We start from the raw sequence: 26,412 nt of genomic DNA, 5'->3' as shown, positions 1-26,412 counted from the left end.
ATTTTTTGTTCAATCTTTATCTTTAATTATCTAATGATTTTACTCCTTTCCTTCTTTTCTTCGTTCTTCACAATCTTTGATTCCGAACACAACTGTATGGATGAGAAATTGAATTACTTAGAATTTATTTCGTGAGGAGAAACGTGAAAGACCTGTTGTAATTAGAATACATTCTTATATCTTCTAAAAGAAGTAAAAGAGTTACTAATTATGGACAAGTTGTTTCATTTGTATACATGATAGTTATATCGCCAATATATATGAATTGTTAAAGAAATTGCTTGTATTATTACAGGATTATTACAGAAGTTCTATCGAAACGTAACAATGTGGTATAAGGAGGTAAAGGCGAGTAACGACAATGGAAATGTCATCAACCGTAGATTGTAAAAAGCAGCCCTGTCGAAAAGGCGACATGTCAGACTCGTCGCGGTATCTTTATGGCCATCTTCCTCCCGACATTATGTCGAAAGGACTTCCCAACAATGGTAATGGCACAACATGTTAATATATCACGCAGGATACAATTTTAAAAAAGATCGTCACATTTTGCGATATGGTACATGCATGCACATGCTCGTACGGACACTCGCGTTTATTTATTTTTACGTACGTTTCGTTATTTATTTATTCATATACTCAGTTTAAAGATGTGCCGTACTGTTTTAGGCATAGGAGGAAAATTACACCAACTCGAAGGGCTATTCATCGGTGGTTCGGCCCAAGGTGGACGAGCGGGTCATTTCGTTTCGATTGAGACGCTTATCGACGTTTTGCTCGTGCTCTACGACGAATGCTGCAATTCTTCGTTACGTCGTGAAAAGACTGTTTCTGACTTTATTGAGTTTGGTAAGCAATTAGCGTCGTCTAGTGAGATGATAACTTTATCATCTTGATTTTTAAACCTTGAGCGTACACGGTTGTCGCACGCACGTCACTTACATCGTTGATTTTTTTTGTATTGCAGTGAAACCGATAGCTTCGTGCATCAAGAGTTTGCAGTTGACACGGGAGGACTTTGAGATTGTCAAGGTCATTGGGAGAGGTGCTTTCGGGGAAGTATGTGTCGTAAGAATGCGCGGCTCGGACAAGGTGTTCGCCATGAAGATTTTGAACAAATGGGAGATGTTGAAACGTGCTGAAACCGCGTGCTTTAGAGAAGAAAGGGACGTATTAGTGTACGGTGATCGCAGATGGATCACGAATCTGCATTATGCCTTTCAAGACGACAATAACTTGGTAAATTTCGCCTTGCATTATATACTAGACGAAAAGAAATCTTTGATCTCTCGACTGATCGTGACGATTGTCTAACTTGCTTTTTTACATTCCGTTTTCGCAGTATCTGGTCATGGATTATTATTGCGGAGGAGATTTATTGACGTTACTGAGCAAATTCGAGGATCGTCTACCCGAGGATATGGCTCGATTCTACATAGCGGAGATGGTGCTAGCTATAGGTTCTATACATGACTTGCGCTATGTGCATCGTGACATTAAGCCCGACAATGTTTTACTGGACGCGAATGGTCATATCAGATTAGCTGACTTTGGCTCGTGTTTACGACTGTTCGAGGATGGTACGGTGCAAAGTAACGTCGCTGTTGGTACCCCGGATTATATTTCACCAGAAATATTGAGGGTATGTAGTCTATTACTGTTCGTGATACACGTTACGTTACATCTTTCTCCTTTATCGTTCACGTATACGTGATGTGTGATTTTATCGTATCTGTATTGCCTTATGTCATTGCTTGTTTAGGCGATGGAAGATGGTCAGGGACAATATGGTCCTGAATGCGATTGGTGGTCTCTTGGAGTATGTATGTACGAGATGCTCTATGGCGAAACACCTTTCTATGCGGAATCTCTAGTCGAGACTTATGGAAAAATTATGAATCACAAGGTAATACCTCTGAATTTTTGAAAGATTCAAAGGCACATTGTTTGCTTATTGGTATAACGTTAACATTTCCTTTTTACAGAATTGTTTTGATTTTCCTCCTACGGACACTATGTACGACGTTTCTGAAGAAGCCAAAGATCTGATGCGGAAATTGATTTGCAGCTCTGAATTTAGATTAGGTCAAAACGGAATTGAAGACTTCAAGGTAATTTTCGTTACGATAATTTCTGACGACGCTATTTTACGCTCCAATCCATGTTTTGTCTTTTAAATTTTTACAGAAACATCCTTGGTTCGACGGCGTCGATTGGGATACGCTCAGAGACAGCACTGCGCCATACATTCCTGAAGTTTCCTCACCCAGTGACACGTCCAACTTTGACGTTGATGATACCGATGTCCGCACTTCCGACGCCGTTCCACCAGCCGCGAATTCTGCCTTTTCCGCGCTTCATTTGCCATTTGTTGGTTTTAGTTTCACGCAAGGAAGGTACGAAACGTATCTTTTCTTTCTGTTATATTTACGCTGTTATTTCTTTGAGTTTCGCGATACAAGAAGACGACTTATAGAAGCAACAATCATATGATCCAAGTAATAATTGATATTAATAAATAAAGCGGATATGATACGGCGAGAAATGCACTTGTATGTATCTAATTGAATCTGTTGTTTCGTTGAAGTTTTCACAACAAATCGCATATCTCTTACGTAAAGGAATATTAGCTTTTCCATGCCTTTTATGTCGTTCATATTGCGTTAATTTCGCCAGCTAATCGGATTTAGGGGTGGAAATAGTTTTTTGATGCGAACAATAATGTAAAATCGATTTGATTCAAGTAGATGAGAGCTTGGCCTTGCTGTAGCGATATCTTCGGTTGATTAGTGACGCCACTCACGTTGCAAAGGCCTTCGTTATGCTTTCGTTCATTAAACGAAATTGCTCCTATTTATGATGCGAAGTAATGGACGAATCAAGTCGATTGTCGCGGACAGATTGTTGCTATATGTCGAATCGACCGATCTTTATCAGTAATATATTTTATCTACCACTTCGGTTTTTAACATTACAGTTGCATATCGGATCTGGGTTGTATTTCCCCCCTATCTCAGACAGACAAACGTATACAGATACTCGAGGAAGAAAACGCACGATTGATGCAAACTATTGACGATATGAAAAATCAATCGATAAGTCACACTTCGCCTGGTATCTCGCCAGATTCTAATAATGCGACCAGGAAACTTCAAGATGAAATAAATACGCTTACGAAACGCAATTGTGGTAAAGTTATAAGTTTAAATTTGTCGTAATGTCGTCTGTTCATGTGTTTCACAGCATTAAAATCTGTTTGTTTTTTACAGAGTTGGAGTCGCAGTTGAAATCTATGGATGTTCCACGCGAATTACGAACTTTGGATAATGGTGACATGACGAAATTCCGGGAACTTGAGAAGCTAGTTCGATGTCTACGTTCGGAGAAGGAAGATGCTATCAAGGACAAGTTGGACGCGCAAGAGAAATTGAAGCTTCAGGACAAAGAGTTGAAGGACGCGCTCACGCAACGTAAGCTCGCGATGGCGGAATACACGGAAGTGTCGGATAAATTATCCGAACTGCGGCAACAGAAGCAAAAGCTATCGAGACAGGTTCGAGATAAGGAGGAAGAGTTGGAAGTCGCGATGCAGAAGGTCGATACTTTACGCCACGATATTCGGAAAGCTGAGAAACTGCGCAGAGAGCTGGAGAATAGAATCGACGAAGCGATGGCGGAGACTAGCAAGGAAAGGAAATTGAGAGAGCGCAGCGAGGAATATTGCAAGCAAATGCAAGAGGAGACAGAGAAGATCAGACAACGTTCTATTGGAAACGACGCCAGCGCGAATCACGCGTTGGCCACTCAGGAAATTAACAGGTTAAAGGCGGAAGTTGAAAAGCTTGAGGTTCAGTATAACGAAAACTTGACTCAACAGCAAGGCAGGTTTAATCTCGATATTCGAAGTCTGCAAGAACAGTTGCACGAAGCGGACGCTAGAAGAGAGCTGTTAGAGAGGGAAGTGCAACTCACCAAAGAGAAATTGGATGCTGCGAGATTGGAAAATATCACCGACAGCGAAGAAACCATAAACGAGTTGAGTAGACGTCACGAGAGGGAAAAGATTATGCTGGTTGAAGAAAATAAGAAGCTCGTGTTGGAGCTCGGTGCCCTTACCGACAGCGTTAATAGATTACAAGGTGAGAGAAGGCAGTTGGAGGACGAATATGAGGAGTTGAGGAACAAGAAAGAAGCTATCGCGCAGTGGGAAGCTCAGATCACCGAAATTATTCAGTGGGTATCGGATGAAAAAGATGCTCGTGGATATTTGCAGGTACATTTGAATTTTAATTGTTCATCCTTGAATATCTATCACTATTATTATCTGTCGAGATACGATAATGACATATATATAGATCGAAGGAAATTTCTGTTAGCCTATTCGCAAAGAAGAGAAATTATTATTTATTCTGATTATAGGCCTTGGCTACAAAAATGACGGAAGAATTGGAATTCTTGAAACACTCCGGCGGAGTTAGCGGCGTTGGAAGTGGAACCACGATGGCGGATAAAAATTGGCGAAATCGTCGGTCGCAGAAGCTCGATAAGATGGAACTGTTGAATCTGCAGAGCTCCTTGCAAAGTGAAATACAAGCGAAACAAGCAATTTCGGAGGAGCTCACCAAGACTCGCTCGGATTTGATAGCCGCACAAAAGTAATTTTTATTGATAAAGAATTGATAAGGAAAAACAAAAATAATTGCGAACAAAAATAAGTTGTAAACGAGAAACGATAACAGATCGAAGACCTTTGTTCTTATCTTTCTTATCTATTTATCTTTTTTTTTCCAGGGAATTGAGAGATTTCAAGCAGCGATTGGATACCATGTCGCACGAATTGAAGCGGAAAGATATGCAAGTAAAAGAGCTGCAAGCGCGTCTCGATACCGGGGATGGCTGTAAGTACATTTCAATTGACAATGTGGAAAGCGAGAAATGCACAAAAGTCCGTTTGTTATATCGCTATGGAAATATTGCGTCTACATTTGTTCTGCAAGTCGCAGCTATACATGTGTATACATATTTGGTAGATGTGTTGATCTCTATACAAGTGTTGAGAATCTCTTAAATTCTAGTCTCTACTATAAAGAAGTTACGACGTGCGCGCGCGCATGCATACACACACGCGCACACACACAGAATATTTTACTGGGACTATTCTAATCTTATTGAAAATCCTACAATTATACTTGCACTTTCGGTGACAGCTTTTGCATGCGTATCTTCAAACCAGTGTAGTTTTGTGGCAATATTACATATTAATATAATTTTTTTTTCTTTTTTTTATATGCAATATTATTCATTTGTCAGGTTATGATTATATTTATGCTGTAATGTTTGAACAAGTATTTTTAATTGCGGAGGAATGAAGAGAATCGTTAAACGTATACTGGAAAAGAATTTTCAATCAATGAACGTTCAAAATAAGAGAATTTAAAATGTTATGTATGTACAATCTCCTAGAGAATGATTTTTATAGTTAAAAAAACTTTATTCTATTACCGAGATGAAAGTAATGCGTCGCAAAGTATCTGGCACAATAATCTCTTTGTACAATTTTATATGGTCTAGTTCGGGTAACGTGATGAAGGCGCTATGAACATATTATGCATACAATTATCGAGAAACGATGATGTAACATCGATGATACCTTTCCCCAATAATCACTTTTATTTCTCTATTCGTAAGATCGTGGATAAGATTGATGATTATTCTCAATTCTGCAATACTTTGTTTATATATGGCGTGTTTACTTCTTTTACTTTTCTCGTCCAAATTTTATCTGCATTTGCCAATACACTATTTTAACAATTCTTGTTGACTCTGAACATGAAATAAGAGCTCGTACTGTTTCTTCCTCAACAGATGTACTCTGCGCGATGAGTATATTTCAGTTTCTTCTAAATGCTAGCACGGGAAGGCGATATCATGGACGATCGGTTGTTTGAATTGCCATTAATTCTCTTGAATACATATCTCATTTGTCACTTGACGTGGAAATGTTACCGGACACAATTATAGCTTCGGTCTGAGTTAAAGTATCGCGATTCCATTTCCATTCTTATTGCGCATAAAATGGAGAGGTGTAGCCAGTACCAGTGGAAGAAATCTCAATGTTATGAAAAGATAAGTTAATTATACGTATTTTGTTGTCACATATAACATATCTAAAGGACATTATTGAGATCTGTACCTTCACCGGTCGTTATTTACATGCGATAATCTAATTTATCGGTGTGCATAGTGCGTTTGAATCTCTCGAGACTGGGGAAAATGTGCTTCTTTTTCTAGAAAGCGCGAGGAAGATTTAATCGTTTGACACGTCGAGTGCGTTAAAATTTATTTCACATGTATCAATGTACAAAGTACGAATTTATAGAGATCGTTATTACTGGGATCTATGTAGCATAGTAACTCGATTCTCCAGTACGGTATGCGATTCTGATTTTCTAGACTACAAAGTGCCTCTGTTTATTGGCGTAACGAGCTGCGTGTGGGGCCTCTTGTTGCTCATCTTCAAACTATATTTGTGACAGCTGTCTCGTCCAGCGATACAACAAGCAAATCTCCAAACGTCGTTAGCACCAAACCCCAACGTATCATCGTACATCAGCCGTCGTCACCCCTACCAGTAATGCGTGCCCCCCGCATCACGACTTGTCGCTTATTAACTAGATTCGTTCCAGTCAACACGTTCATCAGTCAGAATGCCGTCGCCATCGTATCGCCGCCCGGTAAATGATGTGGCCAGCGACTTTGGATTGGATATTTTTCCGCTAATTGTACACTGCAGCGCTATGGTTTATTTCCTTTTTTATTTATTAGTCCATTTCTCATACCGTGGTTTCTTGGGAAAAACAATTTGATAGGAGTAAAACATAGCACTGCATCGCCTTTGAAGCTAATAACGAGCAGACGTTGATGTGTGACGTCCGATATCACCCCTAGTTCGAGTTGCAATATATTAATAGTTAATAGATTTTGTAAATGTATTTTTTTGACGATACAGTTAGCTTTAATAATCCTTATTCGATCGGTCGTTTTTTAAATCAATGGTTTAACAGATATGCGCGTTGTGTGAATTGTTTCGCTTTACGTGCCAGTAAAAACCAGTTGAAACTTGTAACATTTCAAAGCTACCTCCTCTAGCGCAATTCCATCTTGCAGTAGTTACATTTGCCATAACGGAGAGTGTGTAAAATGTGCCGTATTTTTGTATAATATTCCTTACATATATCTCTGACACAAAGACATCAGGGAAATACGCACGCAATTATTACCTTTTTTTTTTCCTTTTTAAATAATCTTTGAAGCATGTATACTTTACAAAATGTACAAGTGTGCTAAGAGATTTACCGTATTTTCAGGTAAGATATTACATGTCGCTGAAACCCTAGCGCTAGGACGATGGTGTTATTTTTCCCATGTTCGCAAATATTTTACATATATCGGCAAACATTCGTAAACTTTCATTATCATTGACACGTTACTCATCCGATCTGTCTCTCATTAGTTCTAGAACGTCCCACGTCACAGATGTCATATCTCGAGCACTTTCTCAAAGAAACGACAAGCAGCACGCGTCATGGAAGCGTCGACAGTGTGGAAGGTGACATCGAGGACAATCGTGCGCCTAGTATCACGAGCAGCAAAAGTAATCTGTCCGAGCTTAGTATCGTAAGTATCTTAGCACGTGTATATTTTATACAGTAATAGTATGAAAATATTTCACGGTATATGAGATATCACATATATCACTCAACTTTTACTTTATCTTTTTTTCATTTTTCTTATTTTCTTTTTCCAGGATCCAACTTCGCCATTATCCCACGAACTTTTGAACAAGTCCTCGGCCACTCACGGTCAAGCCAATTTGCAACCAAAGCCTAAATCACATCAATTTCTCGTACGGACGTTTTCAGCGCCTACAAAGTGTAATCACTGCACGTCTCTGATGGTCGGTTTAACGAGGCAAGGAGTCGTGTGCGAAGTGTGCGGCTTCGCCTGCCATATGCCTTGTTGCGACAAAGTACCTCCAATGTGCCCTGTGCCCCATGATCAAAGTAAGTAATCCAAATCAAAAGCAAAAAGATCTATTAGTTTTATTCAATATCTGGAAAAAAGAACCGGTGATTTTAGACAAAGTTCTAAGAATAGACAAAGATTTTGGAATTCGCCTTTCTAGCGAGTAAAGATTTATGTATTATACTCTTATACCGCGTCTCCGTATCTTTGTGATGTGTGTCGTTGTAGTTTCTCGTCACATAATATTCGTAACATGCTTGTTTCAGCGAAACGACCACTGGGGATCGATCCTACACGTGGGATAGGTACTGCGTACGAAGGATATGTCAAAGTGCCAAAAATGGGTGGTGTCAAGAAGGGTTGGGTGCGTCAATTCGTCGTAGTTTGCGACTTCAAATTATTTCTTTACGACATTTCACCGGATCGCAACGCTTTGCCGTCTGTGTATGTTTCGCAAGTTCTTGATATGCGAGATGAAGAATTCAGCGTCAGCTCCGTTCGCGATTCTGACGTGATACACGCTACAAAGAAGGACATTCCGTGTATATTTAGGGTAATGTTTCAACTGTCAAATTTTAATCGTCCGACTACAGTAGACTTTTTCTTTACATTACTCGTCAAGAATCAATTAGATCTTGGAAATTTCATGTTTCGAGTGATAATAACTATATATATTTTATTTTTTGCTTGGCATAAATTGTCTTTCTTTTTATTCAGATAACTACGTCGTTATTGGAGCCTCCTGGATTGAGAAATCATACGTTAATGTTGGCGGATACGGAGAGCGAAAAAACAAAATGGGTGGTAGCCTTAAGTGAGCTTCATAGAATTTTAAAGAGAAACAATCTTCCAAACACAACGGTATGTAGTTAATAATTGAAAATATTATAACGATATATTCTTTTTTCTTTGACATTACCTTTCTATTTCCTTTTACACTTCTCTTTTTTATATCTTTAATTATTATCACCAGAAAACGCTGTAAATGCCATTTTTTTACGAGTGTAAACATTAAAATTGTCATTTTTTGTCGTAGATTTTTAGAGCGAGGGAACTGTTGGATAATACCTTAGCGTTCATTAAAAATGTCATGTCAGGAGCGATTATTGATCCGGATCGTCTAGTCATTGGTACAGAGGAAGGTCTCTTCTGCTTAGATTTAGATCGTAGTGGTGAGTCATCAAACCGAGACAATTCTGAATTCCATGGTAGAAATAATAACAAAATAGCAACAAATACATATGCAAGATTCCGAGTTTCCAGGATTTTGTGAAAAAAAGAATCCCGAAAATGGCCTACTTTTCAGACCTATTTTCGAACGAATAACCCCTTAAGTAGATTTTTAAAATGCAAAAAGCTTACAAGTTTACACGGAGAATATATTTAAGTAAGCAATTATATTTGATATATACTTGAGCGTAAATTTTAATAAATTGCAGAAATTGCAAGAGTCGGGGAAGGAAAAAAGATATATCTTCTTGAATATGTTACTGAGGAGCAATTGATTGTGGTATTGAGCGGAAAACAACGTCATGTACGGCTGGTTCCAGTGCGTGCCTTGGATGGAGACGAAGTCGAGTGGATTAAAGTAGCAGAAACTAAAGGATGTATCACGTTAACGACTGGAGTAGTGCGTCGTAATCCGCTTAATTATTGCTTATGCGTTGCAATAAAGAAACAGGTAAGGACACACGATTAGTAAACGTTATGTACAATAAACATAGTAACGTAACATACACATAATACGCACGTTTCAACGTATGTAACGTGTCTTATTTTTGTAGAACGCATCGCAAATCATCATCTATGAAATAACACGTACGAAAACGAGGCATAAACGTATACGCGAATTAATGTTACCGTGTCACGCACAAACCTTACAAGTTCTCTCCGAGGGTCGCTTGTGCGTCGGTTATCCGTCTGGTTTTTCCATTTACAGCATTTTAGGAGATCATCATCCTATTTGTAAGTATAATATAAGACAAATATGTCCTCGGTATTGTCTACCGGTCCCATTATATCGCAATCAGCAATCTTAATTGAGACTTATTATTTTTGCTCCAGCTTTGGTCCACGCTGAGAATACGCTTTTGGGTTTCCTCACCTACAGTGCTGTGGATGCGTTACGTTGCATCGAGTTGGCACGCGGTGAATTCTTATTAGTCTTCCATACGTTAGCGGTGTACGTTGATAGTCAGGGAAGAAAGAGTCGAGATCGAGAGATAATGTATCCTGCAGTTCCTACGGCAGTTAGTAAGTATGAACATCGTAACGTCATGTCTAACTGATCGTGCGACTCTCGTCGATTGTTGAAACGCTTTAGTATTTTTAGAATCTCTTGTATCATTCATTCTCATTTACGAATTTTGTTTATTTCAAATTTTAGGCTATTGCGAGGGATATCTTTTAGTGTATAGCGAGACTCATATCGACGTGTTTGACTGTACATCCGGAGACTGGTTACAAACGCTTAACGTGAAACGAGCCCGACCGTTGAATGTTTCAGGCTCTCTTACGTCTTGCGTGATAAATGACATGCCATATGTTATTTATCTTAGCAATTTACATCAGCGTAAGTGTGTTTTTTGCATCTAAGAAACAGATGAAGAATACACTTTTTAACTCTTGCTACATTATCTGTTATCTCGTTTGCGCTGTTGGGTTAATTGGCTATCGTTTAATAACGTTAAACACGTTACTTCAGGAGAACTATTAAATCTAATGACGATGGATGCGAGCGGTAGACAAATTACAAGGCCACGACGAAGATTTTCACTGCGAGAAGGCAACAGAGCCGCGCGTCCTACAGACAGACGTTCGAAAATGATTTCTGCACCGACAAATTTCAATCATATTAGTCACATGGGTCCAGGAAATGGGATACAGGTATGCGTAAAAAGTTGAAAATCTAAAAGATTCTAAGCGATAACTATTAGCGTACGTTATATCGCAGATACATAGACGAGTTAGAGAGGTTCTAGAAGATAACTGGGTCGTTTTGGCTAATCCCAGTGTTGTATTCATGTACATTTGCGCAAGCATATTTTAAATATATATATTTTTATTATTATAGATACAACGTTTATTAGATTTGCCCACGACATTGGAAACTGCTGATCAACAGCATACGAGTCATCATAGTAGTTCTCATCTTCATAGTAGCCAGCAAAGAGTAAGTAATGCGAGCCATTCGTTTTTCGATGGACGAATGAATCTGCGATAATTTTCTCTCACAAGTCCAATTCAAACTCTTTGCAGTTATATGATGCTACGCTTCAAACACCCAACAAGCCGGCACCGCTGCCTCCTAGGCATCCCCCTTCCGACGCACGTCGTCTGAGCTCGCATATGTCAAGAAACTCTGGATATTCACCGCACAATGGTAAATTGATGCGTGGTGTATCGTGAGGCATATGTGACACGTTGAGAAACTCATTTTTTTCTCATGTATTTCTTATGTTACAAACGAAATTGTATGCGGGAAAAAACGCAACTTTTAATCTCCACCGTATTTTTACCGCGGTTAATCAGATGAAATGTGTATGTAGGCTCGACAACATCACGAAGAGGTCCCGCGCCACCACGACCAACTGCCACACCTCCTTCCTTACCCCGCACTCCGGTGGACCAAATTGATTCCGAATCGGTACATTTGCGTTCACACACCCCGATTTCTCTCGGCAGTATCGCATCTTTACATAACAAGGTAATTTATTACCTTTACTACAGGCATGTTACTTTGTACGTTATGATTTACTGCAACACAAGGGGACTCAACTTGCTTATTGAATTTGTCTACATACTTGTACGACTTTTAAAAATAGATTACGCGTTTTGCAGTTTTATAAAATGTATGTGCATGTGCTCACACAAAAATTTATTTATTTATTTATTTATTTTTATCTAGGAGCATCCATCTGGTGGCAGTCCTAGGCACTCGATAGCTTCGAACAATAGCTCAAATCCATCAACGCCACCGAGTCCCGCCCACGATCATGGATCGTCATCGTACGATTCGTAAATTTATTTAACACTTAAACGCGAGTGGATTTAGGTAAACGGTATGTATCTAGTATGTATTTAAGAGAAACGATCAATTCGGTATATACATACGCATATGTATACCTGTTCGCGTCCCTATATGTATGTATATATGTTAAGCTCTTATATTTTTACTATACATCTTCAACTCTCCGTCTATCTTTTCCCCTCCCCGCCGTTAAGAACGCGAATTTTGATAATCATGCTGTTGACTGCATGTAGACTTGTCAATCGAATCCAAACTTGTCAATCCGGACCTCTCCGTTGTTTGATAAATCGAAATTTAATTTTAGATTTTCGAGCCTAACATATATAGTCATATATTTGTAATGTACTTTACAGACACGCAGTACTCGTGTTTGATCTTTGAAATGGAAAGTTATTTCGCGGTATTGCCTTACCGTCGTGCAATATAATTATGCATACTTAACGTTATATGAGTTAAAACGAGTATCATAATCGTGCGCTTTGACGACTTTGTAATAATACACCGGCGCGCTGCGTGATTTTTTTTATGTGTGTGTGCGCGCGCGCGCACACAAACATAAACTGCGGCGAATTTTCTTCGCGGAACGATGCGTTAGTGCATTTCTGTAATTTTCTGATTTTCAAGAGTTTATATGTAATAATTTATGACCGCACTTAAACGAAGAGACCCATTATCATAATATAATGGTAAATTATTGTAAATACTTTATACCTGACGAGAGAAACGATGTATCGTTGAGCTCGCTTTGCGATGCCATAGCCATTTCTTTCGATTAGTTGTCCGTTCTTTACTTCGAATGGGAATGATTTCGAACAATTTATATAACGAGGAAAAAAAATTGGAATCTCAGTCAAATTAACTAGCAATAAAATTTTAAGCTATTTAATGTATCGTACGTACCCTCGACTTTAGACGAGAGCAGTAGCTGCGAACGTATAAGTATACTTAAACTAACGTTACACCGGGAATAACTGCGCGATTTTTACAATGCTAGTAGTTAGTCTTGTTTATATGGAGACTGTCGTGATAACGTGTCACGAGCACTACGAGACGAGTCTCCCTCGATCTTTCCTTTCACCGTGCATATACGGATGATAGCTCTCTCTTTTTTTTTCCTCTTTCTCACCGGCACATTCTCATTTTTCCTTTTGATAAAACCAAGTCAAGAAACAAAGTCGGAGAAGAGATATTTATGTATCGCTTTTGTAAGCGGCATCAATCGCGCCCCGCGACTATCCCCGGTTTAACGAGGTGACGAATTAAGACGGAGCGCGAATTCGATTCGATGCCTTAAAACGACTAAACGTTTTCTATCGCGTCATAACGCGCTGTAATGTGCACGGTATTATCCGACTGTGTGAATAGTAGAACGATCGTGTCGCGAGCTCCCGCTGATAATAAGTAGCTGTTAAGATAGAGGACTCACACCTGTGTGCGCTGTAGGCATACGCGATGTCGTCGTGTCCGCGAACACGACGCGGCGGAAAATATGTATCGTGTGTATATTCGAGTGCGTGTACCCCAACTGGAAATTAGAAACGAGAGAGTATTGTCTTTTCGACGATCGAAGGCATAATATCATCGACTAACAGAATCTTAGCGCGGATCATTTGAAGAAACGCTAGTTGGTAGTAGGGGGATGAAAAACCGTATTACAGAGCCCCGTGGCAATTATTAGACGTATGAAAGATCGTACATAAATACATTTAAGTGCAATGTATCGAAATTTAAGGATAAACGCTGAAACGAAATAGTGGGAAAGGCGACGAAGGGATATATTGTCAGGTCGTTCGAGGAAGTTAGTTTCTCCCTTTTGTAAATTAATATATTGCGAATTAGGTTTTAAACTGCGTGTACATTACGAGACTGCGACGCGCTTTCATTACTTTTGTACGTACAACGAGTGGGCGAAGTGCCAGTACGCGAGGCGGTATGACCAAATGAAACTAATTTATTTCAAACGACGATTGTACTGCTCGTCTTCGTAATTTAACAATCTACGTCGGTTACCGTCGGTTCTCTTTTTTTTTCATAGCTGTAGCTACGTTTTATAGCTGTTGTCGAAGAGGACGCGGTGAAACTAGGGGATTTGAATTATCGAAATTTTTATTACTTTCAAACGCGCTTTGTTAACGCAAATGACGTTGTGTACGTGCACACAATTGAAACATAAGAAAGGAGGTGTTACAATTACAACGTACATTTACTAAAAAGAGGAGAGAAAAGAAAACAGCCGCAGAAAATCGCGAGAGTTTGGTACAAGAGGACAACTGTCTCAGGATTTTATGCCAGTAGCTTAAGTACGGTATAATATTACCTAGCGATCAAGAGACTCCCGAACAAACTGCTGATAGTAATTTTACGTTCGTTGCTATGTCTCTCCCTCTCTCTCTCTATTTCTCTCTCCTCTCTGTCTCTCCCCCACCCCCTTTCTCTTTCCAAGTCAAATTTTTGACTTGTGAAAAGCAAGAACGATCGAAATTGAAAAGTTGGGTGATGCACAAGCACGTTGAGTAGGAATACGAGTTAAGAGGACGTCGCGCGATCGTACTTTAAACATCCTCTGATATATATCTGCTTCCTAGACACACATTACAGATACAAGTTACTATCGATGGCTAAACTCGAGCAGCCTTATTCTAAATGGACAGAAGAGACGTCAATGCTACGAGACGCGTGAAAAGAATCGTACCGCTATTATGTAACGCGCCGTTTGCCGTAACGTCGAAACTTGCGAAACTGCGAGTGAGATGACAAGTTTAGCGTTGGCCGCAATCGCAAGAATTGAAAGAAGGATACATACGAAATGGGCCCCTATACAGCACACAAACGTTGAATCAACATTGAAAAGACATTGCAGAAACGTCTGTCTGCTGAATCGTAATGTTCTTGTAGACGTTGTAATTCAACATTCAGAAAACATTGCTCGATGATCAAACGGGTTAGTGGTGAGCTTCTGACGCTTCCTTCTTGCTTATATTTGTATATATACAACATCTTTATAATGTTCAAAAATCTTGTAATGATATATTAACCGGCAAATATTAAAAACAATTAAATTGTTAAATATTGATTAATATTGCGTTTAGCAGAACGTGTTTTTTTACAACTGTTGATTTTCTGAGCTCAGATTAGAACATTCCTCTAGATCTAAAAGAAGAATCCAATCTGAATTCAGAAAATTTCTAAAGTTGCAAAATGTTGTACTAAACGCAATCATTTATTCAATTTATGTGCGATGTAGATTTCACATAAAATATTAAATTTGTATTAAAAAATTTTATTTAAGATAACTATCAACATATATATGTTAAATAAAAAATATCTTTATACAAATTTACAATATACATATAAAATATCTTTATTTGAATTTCAAAAGACTAATAATTTGTTCAATGTTGTAGACATCTAAAGAAGTGTAGAAGAATCAACGTAGATTCAACGTTAAAACGTCTCAGCAACGTTGTTTCAACTTTTTGTGCTGTATGTGGGGGAACGTCGCGCTGTACTTATCGATAGAATCGAATGATCCGCCTATTCTTCCGTTAACTGTTACTTAAAGGTTTTAAGACGAGAGACATCGACTGTTCGTATTTTGGTTGCGTCGTCACTTTCGGCCAGATCCGGCGATCGATGCATCACACGTATGAAAGGAATTGTCATTCCTGTATATAGCATTGATTTCGTCTTTGTAAATAACTTCGATTTCGGTCTACTTCTCGAATCTATTTAAGATATATATATTATATATATATATATATATACATATTCCCCCAGTGACCCCGATTGATGATTTGTGAGCCTATATCGTTATTTATGTCGGACATACTCTCCATGGGGCTACTAGAAGGATATTATCCGGTTCATTATTTTATATTATATGTAAAAATGCGAATATCGTTAGATGCGTATATTGTTCTTTTTTTTTAAATCAAGTATCGAGATATACGGCATTCTGCGCGCGACAACAAATTATATATTACGTATATACAGACTGTGTTACGTATATACGAATGTGACTAGCATTTTTTTACATAAAGCGGGCAGTCGGCCGTTTAACCCTGTATAACCCAGTTTTAATTGTTCCGAGTAATAATGATTTTTTTATACATTTTAATAACGCTATTTTACCAGACTGCTGGAAAAACTAAAGAAATTATTGCAATACCGAAAAAAACCTTGTCCCTCCGGTTTTCAACCCTCCACCATCGTTCCAAACATCAGTCGGTTTTTAATGATAATTTTTCTGAAAAGTGAAATTAAACGAGAACGATGTACAATATCGATCGCTCATCTTTTATGAAAAATAACAAAATTTCATGATAGAACAATAGGTTATAGAGGGTCGAAGAAACGCTGTTACGACATTTTAAATTGTTAATCTCTGTCGGCGTGTAACGGTAAGATTATATTATCACTTTGCAAACAATTAGACTAACGACCCACCTCCTATCCCTCTCTCGCGCATACACACGACACAGTACACACCCACACAGACACACACGTTATTTATAACAATATACGCGTATCGTTAGCAATATTTATTAAAGACGTATAGCGAAATATTATTTGCGCTTTGGATAAAAGTTGTACTTTATTGTAAATTATCGCGTGTGAGCTATTATTAGGAAGAAAGGAGACCAAACTTTATGTATCTAGTATCTCGCTATGGGGCGCCGAAACGCCCTGTCTCTGTAGATTTTGTAGTATTTATATCGTTTGTCATATTCTTTCTCGCGTGTGAGACTACCAGAAGGAGGGTAGCGAAACGTGTACAATATATTTTTTATTTTATCCATTCGAAAACGAGTTAATTTTCCTGTGTAGAACAGCTATATTAATAAAAGTAAAGGAGAGCCCATACCCGTTGTACATGATTAACCCCTTCAGCAGCATTGATGTTATTTTACTTCTTACTTTTCTGAAAGTGAAATAGAATATAAGGTGTAAAGTCCCGAAATAAAAAACTGCTTTCTTCAACAATGTCAACTAAAAATAAATATATATAGAAGCATTTTTTATCTGTCAGATAAAATGTAAGTGAATGCGATCTAATTGTAGAAAATATCAGGATATGCGAAGAGAGATATCGTGTTACCGAAATTAAAAAACAATGCGTCATTAATGTGCAGAGATAAGATCTATTGCTTTGCTGTAAATAAGATTTTGTGAAAAAATCGACATTTCAATTTTTGGAAAAAAAAATTTTATTAAAGAATCTTTTTTTGTGATTCTATGTGAGAATAATTGACTCGTAATTCCGGTTTGATTTTGATCCTGTTATATTATAACAGGTCAGTTGGAGATTAGAAAATTGTGAGTAAAGGAGTAAGAGGTAAATGGTAACTACATAGTTTCGTAAGCAATAAATTAACGTGCATGCATAGTAACGTCATTTCGTTCGATGCCCATTAATTAGGCAGAGGAAATAAAAGTGTTCACCGTTGTTCTATTTCATAATTTCAGGTTTAATTTCTTGATATTTTTCGTAGTATGAGTACATTGTTGATGATTCTCTTCCTCTTTAGTATTAGTAGCTTCCGGGAACCATTTGCATCCAATCGTTTGAAAATTTCGCAATGTAACATAAGATATTAAATTTGTTTTCCAGTAAAAAAGCAATGTAAACGATTATAGGATCGTTCTATTTTTCTTCGTCTTAAACAAAGATCGGCGCGGAAAACGCCATAATAACAATCATAGCTATTCACCCAATATGCTAAAAAAAACGTAAGCAACCGGCTGATCTTGTTACCGTTCTTAATTAAATAAATGTACAAAACATACCGCCCCACTTTTACATGCAGATACGTACTCCGCATATTCTTTTTTTGCTTCCTTCGTCATAATTACATTTTATTATTCTTGTTCGTATTTATAATTGCGTGTCTCTCACGGATGATTGCGCAAAATAAAATTTATAGTAAATCGGTGTTGTAATTGTATACAACAGCTCCAGCAATATTAATCGAATTACAATATTTAAATAGGTATTTAAATATGATGCGCGGACTTGAGGTTACAATTTGTCAAGGTATGCGTTCAAATCTGGGAGACCCTCCTTCAATCCCTTCCTTTTACGTGTATCCTGCAAAAAATACAAATTTTCATCAATACGTTGATTTGATTAGAACTGTGATAAGCAACTAGTTATCCCCATAAAATTTTGTTTATGCGAAAAAAATTGTACGTTTCCCTATTCAGGCAAACCAGAATAGACTACTGGAATACCGAAACTAAAAAACGGTTTTCTTTCCCACGAGATTAAAAATAGCGGCGCACTGAATCATCGCCGCCATCAGTCATGCACGTGGTGAGACATCGGTCCGTTTGACAAAAAGACCCGTATTTTGTCTTAATTATCCATTAAAATAGAAAAAAAGAAGATATGAGATAATACGCGTACCTGCACGACTTGGTAAGGTCGAGTGCTGAGTTCCATCGGGTCACCTGGCAGAATCTGCCAGTGATCGAACACGCACTGTGGGAAAGCCTGACCACCGGTGTTGGAGCGCAGATCGGCAGTGAAGCCGAAGGATTCGTTTACGGGAAGGTATGCTTTAACTACGAACATGGGAGTACCCGCCACCTGTTGTTCTTCGAACACGTGACCTCTCCTACGATTCAGCACGCCGTAGATACCACCGACCGCTACCTCTGGGCACTGCGAAAAGACAATTTCGATATTTAGCTGTCCTGTCGGTTTTCTAATGCGATTCGCGTGTAAAGTCGACGGTGCACGTCGTCGCGATACTTTACCTGAATTTCGCATAAGTAAACGGGTTCCATGAGACGGGGTGAGGCAGTGAGAAGACAGGCATAAAGGCAACGTCTTGTGGTAGGGATAATTTGACCACCACCTCTGTGGATCGCGTCGGCGTGTAATGTTACATCGTGTATGTTGAACCGTACACCTCTCAAATTCTCCTCCGAAAGAACGCCCTGCAGCAATGTGAAAGTGAATTATCGCGCGAACGTTAATAATCCGTGCGCTTGCGATCCAAGGCAGACATTTTCCTACCTCTTTCGTGGCCCATTGGAATCCAGCTACCACAGAGTCCTTAATTTCGTTGAGATACTGTACACCCTTAGTGCAGTCGACCAGTATATTGGGTCCACTGCCGTCAGGTCCGAAGCACCAGATTTTCCTCGCCTCCGTCACGTCATAATCGTATTTCTCGTTCAAGTAACGAGCGCGCACTTTGAAGTCATCGCGCGGATTAACGTCACCCTGCAAGTATCGAGAGATTAAAATTTTACCTTCGGATCAAAGCGTCAAACTGATTCGATTACTGCTGTGCTACTATCTTTCTCATTTAAATATCACATTTCATTTCGATTTTATTGAAGGTACTGCGATACTGATTAAATTTTCTGCAGAAAAAGAAATGAAACTTACACTGTCAATGTCCTCAGCAAGACCATCTGGCATCGGACAAGCCATCATGAACAAACGATTGTGCTTGTTCGGGGATTTCGACAAACACATTTGATTCGACTGTTCGGAGATCGTTTCTCTGTACGATACGACGGGATCGGACTTCTTGATCGGGATGCATGCGTGATCCTCCTCCAGATCCTTCAGACAAATCTCGAGATGCAACTCACCGGCACCGGCGATAATGTGCTCGCCGGATTCTTCGATGATGCACTGTACCATAGGATCGGATTTCGCCAAACGTTTAAGACCTGTTGAATTGTGCATAATTAAATCATTAACGGGCGAACGTGATATCGAATAATATTTAATATTCATCAATATATCGTCAGATGGAAAAATTTAAATCATGGATCTTCATAACCCAATGCTCATATAAGTCTCATCATATAAAATCAGTGTCTCGATTTCGTACGAGGCTGATTGAAGATTGTTAGTAAAGTAGTACGAGATAATCTAATTTAATATTTCAAAAATCACAGATTTCCAACAAAAGTTAATTATACTTTGAGTCTAAAAATTAATCAAATATAAATTAAGCTGGGAAGCTTACATACCTTCGACCAATTTTGGCAAATCAGCAGGATTCTTCGGCTCGACCGCGACACGCACGACAGGTGATACGGAGAACTTCATAACTTTCATGTTGTGCGCGTCCTTGAACGTTGTGATGGTACCGGTCTTAACCAAGAACTGATCGACGCCGACAAGACCGCAAATATTACCTGCGCAAACGAGTCATTGGTTATAACACGTGGATGCACAGCTAGATAACCCTAAATTTTATTTAGCTGCATCAGCTGGCCGTTCTAATCTGTCTATCACGATAAGTCAGAACAGGTCTGTGTAGAACAATCATCATTTTTGGAAATAAATCGCGCAGTTGAAAATAAGCATCGCAGCAATCTTGAGAGATATATATACTAACCAGAAGGCACATCTTCGATAGCTTCGACGTAACGACCCATCATCAGAATAGTACGCTGGATAGCTTTCTCATAGAGATCTTCTTTCTTGCCTGGTTGGAAGTTGGGTCCCATGATGCGGGCCTTCATGCCGGTACACACTTTGCCTGAGAACACTCGGCCGAAAGCGTAGAAACGTCCCTTGTCCGATGTCGGTACCATTTTCGAGACATACATCATCAGTGGTCCATTTGGATCGCAGTTCTGCAAAGAATGACTTAATTAATGAAAGCAAACTCTCTCAATCAATAATCTATTATAATTCTTCTCGTTTCAGTATTTCTCTTTCCTTCATTTCGCGGCGTGCGTCGGTACAGGTCTGTGAAATATATTCATCATGTGTTCGTGTCAAATATCCGAGCGACTCGAGCATGTATCACGAACCTTAATTCCAACAGCAGCCTCGTCATCGAGCGGCCCTTCGTACAGCATCTCCATACGGTATTTTTGAGCAGTTACAGGAGACGGCAGGTGAATGGCAATCATCTGAAGAAGAGCCTCTCCGGCAGGTAACCATGTTCTCATAACAACCTGGAAAAAATCACGCGACACAATGAAAAAAATTTCCCAAAGAAAGTAAACCCGCATGCGGACATCGAATGTCCGTCAGATACAGATTTAGCACTCCCTCATTATAAGTCGGAAGAGGTGTCAGAAAAAAAAGCTATGAAACTATCATCATGAAGCGCATTTACGTTCAATATGTATCTTTACAACGATCGAAAGAAGTCTACCTTCAACAGAGCTTTCCCGTCCTTGTCCTTATCTTCAGGTTTCAGCACAATATCCAGTTTCTTCAGAAGATTATCTGCTTCTTCCTTCTTGTAATTCATAATACAATCGAATACCTAGAAAGAATTTTCATTTTAGTTATCAACGTTTTTTTACGGCGATAACGCAGACACAGATCATCTTACGTAACGTTCGAGATTGCGAAAGCTCACCTTATAAATTGGATCTAAGACGTACATGCAGAAGGATCGTTTGTTATCGGCCTCCTTCTGTTTGCTCCACTTCTTGGTCTTCGGGTTGAAGAAGGACTCGCCCCATAGTCGGTTCATTAGTTTCACCACGTCAATCTTGAATTTCTCGGCGTACATCTCGGAGAATTGTTTTAGGGTAAAAGCCCAGCCGTGAAGGCCAGAACCGAAACCTACGGATCCTTTGCTGGGATCTACCTATTTTACAAGTATACATTTAAGAATGATATGCGCAAAGATTGTATTTTTTCACATTAAGAAATCTTTTCATCTCGCTTACTCGAACTTCGCCCATAGGTCCATCGTCGTCGGAGTACGTTGCAATAATAACGTTAACGTTCTCAACGATACGCTGGAAAGTCTGATAGAGATCTTCGCTATCGAGCTGGAGTTCCAATAGCGCGCGGTCCATTTTGTTCATGAATAAAACAGGCTTGATACGCTCAGCGATCGCTTGGCGCAGTACAGTTTCAGTCTGTACGCATACACCTAGAAGAAAATTAAGCGAATAATTACAATCACCTTTCTCATTTCAAGAAATTGTTGGTTACTTGTTTCCCGGTACGAATTATGCTACTACAAAATGATGAAATATACTCTGGAAACGATACAGTAACGTCATTAAAAAGGAAATGTAGCATCCGTATCGTAGCGTGTTAATAACGGACATAAGGATAGAGGTCCACTAACAGCGTTTAGACACAATTGCTTTTCTTTACTCTTCTTCCATTGCACTGTCAACACTGTCAACGTACGCCGATCAGTTTACGCAAACCAAACGGCATACTGCAGAGTAACCCTTGTGTGCTGGAAGACTCGAATCTCTCCAATCGCGGCAAAATCAAACCTGACCCACACGAAAGAGAAAAACCGGAAGAAAATCGTAAAACACATACCGGATACACAATCAACAACAACAAGGGCTCCATCAGTGACACGGAGGGCAGCTGTGACCTCGCTCGAAAAATCTACGTGTCCGGGTGAATCGATCAGATTAATTAAAAAGCCCTTCTCATCTTTGTCACGTTGATCAGGATTTTTGATAAAGACTAAATCTTTCTCATCGAGCTCGAAGAACATGGAAATAGCGCTAAAAGGAGAGTAGTAAGCGATATTAATGCACGACGATAATGGATAAATGTAAGATTTTCAAACGGAGAAAGAGCACGAGTGACCGCCAACTTACGTGGATTTAATGGTGATGCAACGTTCCTGCTCGTCCTTGCGCGTGTCCGTGAATCGGGTCTCGCCAGCCTTGGCGCCGGCGATAATGCCGGCCTTAGAAACAAGGGAGTCGGTCAGAGTTGACTTTCCGTGATCGACGTGCGCGATGACGGACATGTTTCTGATGTTCTTCTTCTTGTCCATCATGGCACGGATCTCATCTACCGTAAAGTTCACCTGCAACAACAGATTTCCCATTGAAAAAGAATAACTTTAATTTTATGGATTATATAATACATTACAAATTACAACCGTGTCACCGTGTGACAGAACCTTATTAACATATTGATCTGTGATTCAAATCTATGTGTGTGTGTAAATGTATAGACATACAATATAATCAACGGTCGGCCAGTAATAACTCGGTAATGATTCGATTCGCTACGTACATAATTTCTCCCACGACTATTGCAACATATTGCGACACCGGGGAGAAACGGATCTTTCACAGATTGGATTTAAAAAAACACTTTCTTTCCACGATGCAATATAAAATATTGAATCACACTTTGATCCTTGCAAAAACGTGATACCTTTGCAATGGATTTTGACAATGACCATATTGAAACATACACTTTGAACATTCGGCAAGATATCTAGAATTGTCTCAACCTGTTATTGGGAATCGGTTGAGATTAGGAAAGAAATTCATTCCATTGTTGTATGCTCCATTGTACTTATACAGTTATTCATTTTTTCATTCTTCACACGTTATTGGAAATGTGAATGTATGATACCACAAAAATATATCATTGTGACGTTCAACGGGATTTTCTTGCGTGCTTTCTTCGTTCCAATCTGCGTCCCGAGATCATCGTCGCCGAGAAGAGTCCCGAGGGAACAATACCGCCCTGGGAAACACGTTGCCTCGCGCATTAAAAGGCACGCGAGGCCCACCACGTTGGCGAGCGCAACACCGAAACATATTTCTTCCATTCGGGACACCCCGCGACGACTTCCCGAGGACGCTCGACGGCCGACGCGTTTTCCTGCTCGTAGATTCCCGATTCCGAGAGCGTCGAGGGACTTCGAGGAAGATTAGCGTTGCCCCGCTGGCCCCCTCTTCCCAACCGCTAAGTGAGCACGTTGCGCGTCGAGAGCCACGCGAGGCGCAACCATGACACGAGGCACATTTCCGCTCGCGGGGAACACGTCGCGACGACGCCGCGACGGCGAAATCTTTCTCGAGAGCTAGCGCGTCCCCCCCCCCCCCCCCCCCGGGTGGACGTCCCGTTCCGTCGCGTGGCCGACAGATCCGGATCCGGGGTGGGCCCCCGTGAGATCCGGGTGGCCCGCGGGGATCACACACGGACGGAATTGCGCAATCCGGAGTAATCGCGCCGTCGTGGCGAGACGCAGCGCGCGAGAGCGCGTACGAAACGCGGCCAACACGCGGAGGGGAGAGGATGCGCAGGACCGCGAGGGCCGCAAGCCTCGGCGTGCCCGGGCGGCCGCCGAGGGATATTCCGCGAATAATATTGGCGGCCGCGCGAGCGCGGCGACACGCGGGCGAGGATCGCCGCGGCGGCGTCGCGACACGGTTACGTACCATCTTGGATGTTGCCCGATTGCCGACGGCCTGGTTCGAATTATACGTGCACCAACTATGGCGGACTCCCTCGGAAAGAACAAGCTATCCGCCGTGAGCCCGTACGTCGCCTCTTATGCGTGAAGGGAGCGCCGCGTTGCGGCGGCGCGCGCTCCTGCGCTCGGCGCGCCCCCACCCCCCTGCCACCTCCCACACCCCGGGAACGCGACGCGCGTCCAATGGGCGTGAAGCTGCGCGCGCATGGCACGCGACCCGTGCGCGGCGCGTGTCCGCGTGTTCTTTCGGTGTTCCACTATACTTATGTTAGCACTAGGTTGATAGAATAAGCAGTATTGCGTGTAGCGAGAGATGGCGCAGCAATCGAACAAAGACAGATGCCTCTCGTTAGCAAGGACAGATTTAAAGAAAAAACATAGAAAAAGGTTGAAATTTCTTGACGTCGGTAATGTCAACATTTCTAATCCTGTTTTCTCTATATCTGTCCTTGTTTAACTTTACTTCGTCTCTCATTTACGTCTTTTAGTGATCAATATAACATAGAGAAGAACATTTTTCTTACTTAAAAAATAAAAATATATTCTTAAAATAAGATTAAAAGAACATGCAAAGTTTAACGTTATTCGCTTTCTTCGTCCCCCTATAAAAAATTAATAATTTTTATATTTTAAAATAGTAGACAAACTTTATTTGTAAATATACAATATGTAAACAAAAACTATTTAAATAATCAGTCATTGTTTATATAGATGGACACATGCGGATATCTTTCCTTCCATTGCTTGACTAATTCCTTATTTATGTCACACTGCAAGAGAGTAAACTCCTGCAATTTAGGACATTGTTTCAAAATAAGATAATAATTATTGCAAGGATAATCTTTCGTATTTTGAAGAACAAAAGATTTTAAGTTTTTGCACTGCGCTAGTAATTCTAACCGGTGATTAGTGAGGGGAGGAAAGTACAAACTAATTTCTTGCAAGTTTTGATAGGAAGAAAATAATCTAAAAAAACTGTCATCCGCTGGGTAATCGCATCTGTAACAAAAATCATATTTCAATAAAGAATACAATAATATGTGTATTTTAAAAGAAAATGTAGCACACACACACTTACAGATCAAGGGACACTTTTTGTAAATTCTTACAGTTAGCGAGAGCATTAATACCCTTAGTTGTAACATCTCCATCTTGTTCGAGGAACAGTGTATGTAATACTTCCAAATTACGACACTTTGCAAACTCTACCAAAATTTCATCGTTTAGCCAGCTTCCCAAATTGATCTCACGAATACGCGGATTATCTTGCAGTATTTTACAAACATGTTTCGTGGAAATTGGCAGACCCGAAAAATGTATAGATTCCAAATTATGTAACCCCTCGAAATACGAAAAATTTTCGTCGTAATCACAATAACAATGATTTAGATCCAATTCTAAAAAAAATTTGCATTAGTTGTTATGCAATTTACCCATAATATTGACAAATATATACATATACTATATGCATATACCTTTCAAATTTTTACATGCCCTTGAAATTTCACGGGACAGTAGGACAGGCTTTAGTCCTACTTTAGGCATGTCATATATGCGGCAAGCACTCAAGCATAAATGCGTTAAATGCCTGCCACAATTATTAAGAAAGTTTACAAGACCATTAACACGAAATTTGCTATCTGTAAGATCTAATTGTTGCAAATATTTACATCTAGGTGTAAAATAAGAAAATGCACGGCACATAGATTTTTTGGATTTATATGTTAAATCCAAATGTGTATAGAGTTCAGGGTCCTGTGTTAAATTTTTGAAGCGTTTATCCACCTTACTCATGAGGTATAACGTCTTCAGATCTAAATTTTTTAATATTTCTAGTAGTATTTCATTCTGCAAAGATAAAATATAAAACTTTAATACACAAAATAACATTACAATAAATATTATTATAAAAAATAGATTTTTTATAATACTTTACAGGAAGCGCCGATAAACTGCAACGTGATACCTCCTTGGATTCATCCGAAGAAAGTTCCATACTGTTTACACAATTGGAATGACTTTTTAATAGAATACGAGGCGAATATTTCTTTACAAGAGTTTGGCACTTGGTCGCAATGGCAGTTTGAAACTGAGAGCTTAAAGAAGACAATTCGGTAAGCATTCTTTCAATTTCGGTATCCCGCCTTTCAACTTGCAGTTGTAATG

At 39.7% G+C, this 26,412-nt stretch overlaps 3 protein-coding genes across 6 annotated transcripts in view; 1 reads left to right on the top strand and 2 right to left on the bottom strand.

Moving 5' to 3' along the window:
• LOC112460448 (serine/threonine-protein kinase Genghis Khan) overlaps window positions 1-14,307 on the top strand; it is a 15,008-nt gene extending 701 nt beyond the window's left edge. For 2 of the 4 annotated variants that reach the window (XM_025025110.1, XM_025025111.1), the window contains exons 2-27: window positions 296-488; window positions 670-849; window positions 968-1,239; window positions 1,343-1,642; window positions 1,763-1,906; window positions 1,986-2,111; window positions 2,188-2,396; window positions 2,978-3,189; window positions 3,270-4,273; window positions 4,420-4,655; window positions 4,792-4,898; window positions 6,537-6,734; window positions 7,514-7,677; window positions 7,808-8,063; window positions 8,292-8,578; window positions 8,743-8,886; window positions 9,062-9,197; window positions 9,465-9,706; window positions 9,810-9,990; window positions 10,090-10,278; window positions 10,412-10,597; window positions 10,730-10,911; window positions 11,099-11,197; window positions 11,284-11,407; window positions 11,574-11,731; window positions 11,933-12,046. In XM_025025110.1, coding sequence (XP_024880878.1) covers window positions 362-488; window positions 670-849; window positions 968-1,239; window positions 1,343-1,642; window positions 1,763-1,906; window positions 1,986-2,111; window positions 2,188-2,396; window positions 2,978-3,189; window positions 3,270-4,273; window positions 4,420-4,655; window positions 4,792-4,898; window positions 6,537-6,734; window positions 7,514-7,677; window positions 7,808-8,063; window positions 8,292-8,578; window positions 8,743-8,886; window positions 9,062-9,197; window positions 9,465-9,706; window positions 9,810-9,990; window positions 10,090-10,278; window positions 10,412-10,597; window positions 10,730-10,911; window positions 11,099-11,197; window positions 11,284-11,407; window positions 11,574-11,731; window positions 11,933-12,046 — 5,577 coding nt within the window. In that variant the 5' untranslated portion in view covers window positions 296-361. Of the gene's footprint in view, window positions 1-295; window positions 489-669; window positions 850-967; window positions 1,240-1,342; window positions 1,643-1,762; window positions 1,907-1,985; window positions 2,112-2,187; window positions 2,397-2,977; window positions 3,190-3,269; window positions 4,274-4,419; window positions 4,656-4,791; window positions 4,899-6,536; window positions 6,735-7,513; window positions 7,678-7,807; window positions 8,064-8,291; window positions 8,579-8,742; window positions 8,887-9,061; window positions 9,198-9,464; window positions 9,707-9,809; window positions 9,991-10,089; window positions 10,279-10,411; window positions 10,598-10,729; window positions 10,912-11,098; window positions 11,198-11,283; window positions 11,408-11,573; window positions 11,732-11,932 lie in introns of those variants that run through there. The other 2 variants (XM_025025112.1, XM_025025113.1) reach the window with 2 other exon arrangements.
• A 3,195-nt stretch (window positions 14,308-17,502) lies between these two features.
• Window positions 17,503-24,318, bottom strand: LOC112460449 (translation elongation factor 2). Its single transcript, XM_025025114.1, has 14 exons — window positions 24,212-24,318; window positions 22,625-22,839; window positions 22,335-22,528; window positions 21,719-21,927; window positions 21,403-21,636; window positions 21,193-21,306; window positions 20,843-20,989; window positions 20,422-20,662; window positions 20,051-20,218; window positions 19,455-19,744; window positions 19,077-19,286; window positions 18,815-18,997; window positions 18,462-18,719; window positions 17,503-18,143 (listed from the first exon to the last, which is right to left on the bottom strand). The coding sequence occupies exons 1-14, from the start codon at window positions 24,212-24,214 to the stop codon at window positions 18,075-18,077; spliced, it is 2,535 nt and encodes an 844-aa protein (XP_024880882.1). The 5' UTR covers window positions 24,215-24,318; the 3' UTR covers window positions 17,503-18,074.
• Window positions 24,319-24,921: 603 nt separating this feature from the next.
• LOC112460457 (F-box/LRR-repeat protein 3-like) lies at window positions 24,922-26,406 on the bottom strand. The gene is made up of 4 exons (XM_025025128.1): window positions 26,183-26,406; window positions 25,722-26,094; window positions 25,325-25,643; window positions 24,922-25,245 (listed from the first exon to the last, which is right to left on the bottom strand). Exons 1-4 carry the CDS (start codon window positions 26,366-26,368, stop codon window positions 24,939-24,941), a joined length of 1,185 nt encoding a protein of 394 aa, XP_024880896.1. The 5' UTR covers window positions 26,369-26,406; the 3' UTR covers window positions 24,922-24,938.
• Between the last annotated feature and the right edge of the window lie 6 nt (window positions 26,407-26,412).

Source organism: Temnothorax curvispinosus, unplaced genomic scaffold (genome assembly GCF_003070985.1).
Source record: "Temnothorax curvispinosus isolate PA1 unplaced genomic scaffold, ASM307098v1 QBEX01010576.1, whole genome shotgun sequence".
In the NCBI taxonomy this organism is placed as follows: domain Eukaryota; kingdom Metazoa; phylum Arthropoda; class Insecta; order Hymenoptera; family Formicidae; genus Temnothorax; species Temnothorax curvispinosus.
The sequence above is the reverse complement of the archived record's forward strand: the minus strand, read 5'-3'. Positions and strand labels throughout refer to the sequence as shown.